The sequence below is a fragment of the Lactuca sativa genome, chromosome 7 (assembly GCF_002870075.4).
Source record: "Lactuca sativa cultivar Salinas chromosome 7, Lsat_Salinas_v11, whole genome shotgun sequence".
Lineage (NCBI taxonomy): Eukaryota > Viridiplantae > Streptophyta > Magnoliopsida > Asterales > Asteraceae > Lactuca > Lactuca sativa.
The window spans coordinates 65,340,842-65,346,841 of NC_056629.2; the positions used below are offsets into that span (position 1 = coordinate 65,340,842).

The following is a 6,000-nucleotide window of genomic DNA, read 5'->3' on the forward strand; positions in this document are numbered from 1 at the left end:
ACATCCTAATGCCTTGCAACCAGGAGGTAAATCAGCCAAAACCCAAGTGTTGTTATGCATGATAGAATCAATCTCATCATGAATTGCCTCGTTCCAGAAATGAACATCCCTAGAAGCCATAGCTTCACTGAAAGTCTTTGGATCCTCTTCAATATTAAAACAATATTGATATTGAGAAATAGTCTCATTCCTTGTTCCTTCAACTAAATATAGTTGAAAATCATATCCAAAAGACTTAGCTTTTCTAGCTCTGGTGCTTTTCCTAGGTTCAGGTACAGAACTTGCACCACCAGAAACATCTTCAGCTTGAGTAGTACTCTTGCTGGAAGATTGATGAATCATATCCCTTGGTTTAGGTATAGATGTAAATCTTTCTTCATCAAAGATAGCATCTCTTAACTCTATCACTGTGTTTACAGACACAGAGTCATTAGATTCTAAAACATAGAATCTATATGCTTTGGAATGCTCAACATATCCAATAAAGATACAATCTATACCTCTCTCACCCAATGTTTTCCTTTTGGGTTCAGTGAGCCTTACAACTGCTCTACAACCCTAAACTTTGAGATAACTCAAATTTGGTACCTTTTTACACCAAAGTTCATAAGGAGTATTCTTACTCCTTTTATTTGGAGTTCTATTCAAGATGTAACATGCAGTTAACATTGCCTCACCCCAAAACCCTTCACTTAAACCAGAATATGACAACATGGAATTAACCATTTCTTTCAAAGTCCTATTCTTCCTTTCAGCTACACCATTTTGTTGTGGTGTATATGGAACTGTGGTTTGATGTATTATTCCAGTTGATTCAAAATAATTTGGATCATAATACTCACCACCTCTATCAGTACGCAATACTTTTATTAATTCATTTTTATGAAGCTCAACTTGTTGTTTATAAATTTTAAATTTATCAAGTACTTCATCCTTAGAATGTAGCAAATGGATATAACAATATCTAGATGCATCATCAATAAAAGTAACAACATACTTCTTATTTCCAAGGGAATGTGTTGCATGGAAATCACATAAGTCACTATGTATAAGATCCAACACCTTGCTTTCCCTAACAACATCTTTGAAAGGTTGTCTACTGATTTTAGTTAGCATGCATGTTTTACATTTTTCATTATTTTGTATATCAAAAGCAGGAATTAAACTCATTTTAGACATGTCTTTTAATCTCTTGTAATGAATGTGTCCTAATCTAGCATGCCATAATTCAGATTTATGAAAATTATTGTTACTACTACTAGAAGCCAAGCAAATAGAACTATCACTAGAAGGATAATTAATATTAAGCCTAATCATTCCATTATATATATATATATATATATATATATATATATATATATATATATATATATATATATCCAAATCCCATAAAATAACCATGTCTTGACAAGATATACTTGTCACTTTCTAACACTTGTTTGTAACCACAATTATTTAATACAATTTCAAACACGAGATTCTTACGAATCCCTGGAACATATAAAACATTGTTCAAACACAAACATTTCCCAGAAGTAAAAGTAAGTAAAACAGATCCTATGCCCTTGATTGGTTCAGTTGCAACATTTCCCATCTTCACAACAGATCCATCTTCAATTGGTTGAAAGTTCTTGAACCAATATAGATCTTTGCAAACATGACTTGTTGCTCCCGAATCAACCCACCATGCAACTTTATCATCCTGCACATAAAATGCTTCAGAAATCACAGAAATATAATTCTGAATATATTTAGGATTCTGCATGAAAATAGAAATCTGACCTTGTTGCTTTTATGGATCCTTGGATCCACTTGGTCCAGCACCATCCTTGTTCACTTTGCAAAGACGACAATCTTTCTTGAAGTGACGCAGTTTGTTACAATTCCAACAAACCAACTTAGCCTTCTTGTTGGAAGACTTGTCATCCTTTCCTTTAAACTTCCTTTTTCCATTAGACTTCTTGGGATTCTTTGAACTTTCTCATTCCACCATGTTCACAGAAGGGAAACCAACTTGGTTTTTGCCTTTAGGATTGTTATCAAGTTCTTGAGTCCTTATGGACTCTTCAATCCTTAAATGGCTTCCAAGTTGAGTCAAAGTCAATTCCTCTTTGTTATGTTTCAGATTGTGTTTAAAATCCTTCCAGGAAGGGGGCAGTTTGTCAATTATCACAGCCACAACAATGGCTTCATCCATTTTTAAATTGTGTTGAGTAAACTGTCCCAGAATCCTCAACATTTCATGGAATTGTTCCATAACAGGCCTGGAGTCAATCATCTTGTAACCCATAAAGTTACTAACAAGAAACTTCTTACTAGAAGCATCTTCAGCCATGTACTTGGATTCAAGAGAATCCCACAGTTCTTTTGCAGATTCGAAATTTTGATAAATATCAAAAAGAGAGTCAGGCATACCATTGAGAATATGAACACAACATATATAGTCATCATTTTCCCACTTTGATCTTCTTCTTGTTGCCTCCAAAGGTTCATCTTCAACAGATTCTGGTAAGAATGGCATGGGTGTACTCAGAACATACACCACTTTCAGAGTGGTAAGGAGAAACTTCATCTTCTTCTGCCATCTACGAAAATCTTGCCCTTCAAACTTGTTCAGTTTTTCAAACTTACTTGTCATTTCCTTCACAGAATCACCACTTGCCATGATCACAGAATACTTTGATTTTTGTAAGACAATAAGGATAAAATAGCCTTGGAAATTCTGAGAATTGTGATTTCACTATAAAATCAAAGTATTGGGTGGTACTCCCTAATCTTTGATTGGATAAGACTCAGAAGAGAAAAGAACAGAGAATGAGTATATGAATTTTCGTAAGTACCAGAAAAAACTGACCAAAATCGGTTAAATACCTTCTTTGTCTGAAAACTGTCAAAACTGTCATAAAACAGTTTGGCAACAGTCAACAAACTGTCATAAATCCGGGTTTTCTATAAGAATTAATACCAAGTCAAAAACGGGTCAATACAGCTCGATCCCAGCAAGGGGCTCTGCCCCTTGGACCCCACTTCCAGGGGCGCTGCCCCCGAACCCCCGTTCGTTCAGGGGCTTCGCCCCTAAATGACAGTCTACTTTTAATCTTGAATAAACTTAAACAAGTATGCACTCCACACCTTCCTTACTTGTTTAATATTTATCAAGATCACTTTTGGTCAACAAAAGTAATCCCATTACACTTAAATCAAATTAGTGAAACAAATCACCAACAAGAAATATAACTTGAGACAACAAATATGTGATTAAAGAACCCTCCATGAATCTCCATCTATGTGTTTAGGGGTGAGCATAGGCGGGTACCTGCCTAAATTTAACGGAACCGGAATTGGCGGTTCTTAAGATGTTGGAACCGGAGTTGTATCAGTTCCCAATATTTTGGAACTGGAACCGAAACCGAAACTGCCAATTTTGGTTCTGGTTTCGGGTACCCAGTTTAATGGTTTTTTTTTGGGGGGGAATTTATTTACAAAAGCAAACAATCATAAAACAAATTACTTTTAACATATTCTATAAAATTACTCAAAGATGTGGTAGGATAGATTATACAAAATTAGAGTTAGCTTCATTGTTTTTTAATTATTGTGGCATCACAGATTATATAAAATTACTCATAGTGGTATTAAGCTGAAGTACAATCTGATGTGGAATTGGAGCATAAATTAATAGAAGAATGATAAATATATTTACACATGAAGAATGCGTTGGTTTCCAATTGGTTTTGTAATATAGATTCAAAGATTGTATAGACTCTATAAGTCGTGATACTAAAAGTTTTAATTGTTTGTTTATATATATATATATATATATATATATATATATATATATATATATATATATATATATATATATATATATATATATATAGGGCCGGCCCAAGCCATGGGCGACTTGGGCTACGGCCCAGGGCATCAAAACATGAGGGGCATCAAATATTTAGACTTATTCTATATCTTATGGTTGTACCTTTTACTTGGGCTAAAAGTTTTGATCCAATACTTCAACAAGGGAAAGAGGCATCGCTTGGAAAGTGAATGAAACACGGTAAAAGCAAAAAAAGAAAAATCAGCGCTTAATTCCTAACTAATTCAGAAGACGAGGAGTCTTGTTTCTTGTTAGTCGTTGGCTCGTTGCAATCTGGAAAATCAGCATTGGCATTGCCGATGTTAACTCGATTGTCATTCACCTCTCCAACGGTAAAAAAAACCAATCGTTTGAGTCTTTTTCATTTTTAGTTGCGTTCAAAAATTTTCATCCAGATTTCTAGTCTTTAGAGTCTGAGTCTTTGAGAAACGAGTCTGTGGAAAGCGGAATGCGAGTTCTTCTGAGTTCTTAATTTTGATTAGTGGTGTTGCTGATGTGGAAATATTAGGGCGACGAGGATCGAGCATGAGCATGAGGTAATTTCCGATTTCTTATTTGAGAATCTTGTTTATAGTTTTCATGTTATGAATTTTGATTTTCTTTTTGTGGGTGCTAATTAATTGATTAGTGAATCACTAATTTTTCGGCTCTAACTAGTTATTATTTTTTTTCTATTGTTCTTATTCGATTAGTGATTTGCAATTTTTTTTGCACACCTATTTGTTTGATTGTTTTTTGAATTGATGCTACCGTGCTCATGATTCTTTTTTTAAGGAAGCAAATACTAAAAATTGGTTTTCATTGCTTTAAATTGCTACTAGTGGCCTACTGTGCTTTTGACCTTAAAATTCTGATTCGTATAGCTCTTGTGAACATCAGTAACATTCACATTAACAAAATTTATATTCCTCAATATATGTCTTTGATATTGATTTGTTATGATCATAAAAGTTAACAAATGGCCTACTGTGTTTTTGACCTTAAAATCTGCCTTTTCTTTTGTGATCAAACAGTTTAGTTCCTTGACATCCTTTTTATTGAAAGATTAGTTAGGAAGAATGGATCTTGGGTTTTCTATGAAACTAATTAGTGACAGCAACAACTTGTAGTTATGTTTTGTAATAGCTATCCTCTTCACATATGCTTCAAAAATTGGGTGGATTGAGTAAGTACTTAATGAATTCTGATAAATGATTAGTCAAGCCTTGGATTTGTTTGTTGGGTTTTTACACGTGGAATCAAAATAAAAATAAAAAATCTCGAATGGGATTAAGGAGGAAGAAAAGGCGAAGGGAAGAACAATGAATAACCATTTCATTTTCTCTTGCTGATATAACTTATTGTCTAAAATATTATTCCAAGTGATAAAAAAAGAAATTGTTATATGTGAAAAAAATACGACAATAATAACTATAAGGATGCCATTTTGGTCATTTTATATGTATAAGCTGAATCTGTTAAACAATAATAACAATTTTCTAGTTTTTTGCGTTTTGGCCTCAGATGCTATTCAAAACACATTTTCAGAACCTTGTTTTGGTATAGATAAGTTAATACGTTTTGTAAAAAATATGATTTGTTTTAAGTGAGTAATCCCAAGCACCCCATTTCGCAAGTTTTTGTTTATATTAATATATGTTTTGTTGTTATGTGTTCAGCGCATTGAATAGTACAAACATAGGGGCACTATTATTCATCTCGCCCTGGGCATGAAAAACTAATGGACCGGCCCTGGAGAGGGAGGTCTGAAACGATAGAGATAAACAGATAGATATCGAGGAGAGAAGGCTGAAGGCAACGTTGATTGGAGGTGGATTGGTGACGGTGGTCTGAGGAGGCGCAGGAGTGCCATCCATAACGGGGTTGTACAGTTCAGGGCTTCGGGAACGAAATTGATGGTGTCCAGCCGTAGTCAGCCTCCTAAACCTTCCAATTTGCTTAATCCACGAGGTAATTACAAGCCCTATTTCGACCGATTTTCATTTCAATTGAATGATTCTATTTTACCATTTTTTTTTATTTTAATTTTTTGGTATACTGAAAGAGAACATAGGTATGTTGGTGGTGAAACACGGATTTTGAGTATTCCCAGAGACATTACATTCAAAGAACTTATGCCAAGG

The 6,000-nt window shown here is 34.3% G+C and overlaps 1 protein-coding gene across 1 annotated transcript; it reads right to left on the reverse strand.

Annotated features, from left to right (window-relative positions):
* Positions 1–1,981: 1,981 nt before the first annotated feature.
* Positions 1,982–2,665, reverse strand: LOC128127264 (uncharacterized). Its single transcript, XM_052765712.1, has one exon. The coding sequence runs from the start codon at positions 2,663–2,665 to the stop codon at positions 1,982–1,984; it is 684 nt and encodes a 227-aa protein (XP_052621672.1).
* Between the last annotated feature and the right edge of the window lie 3,335 nt (positions 2,666–6,000).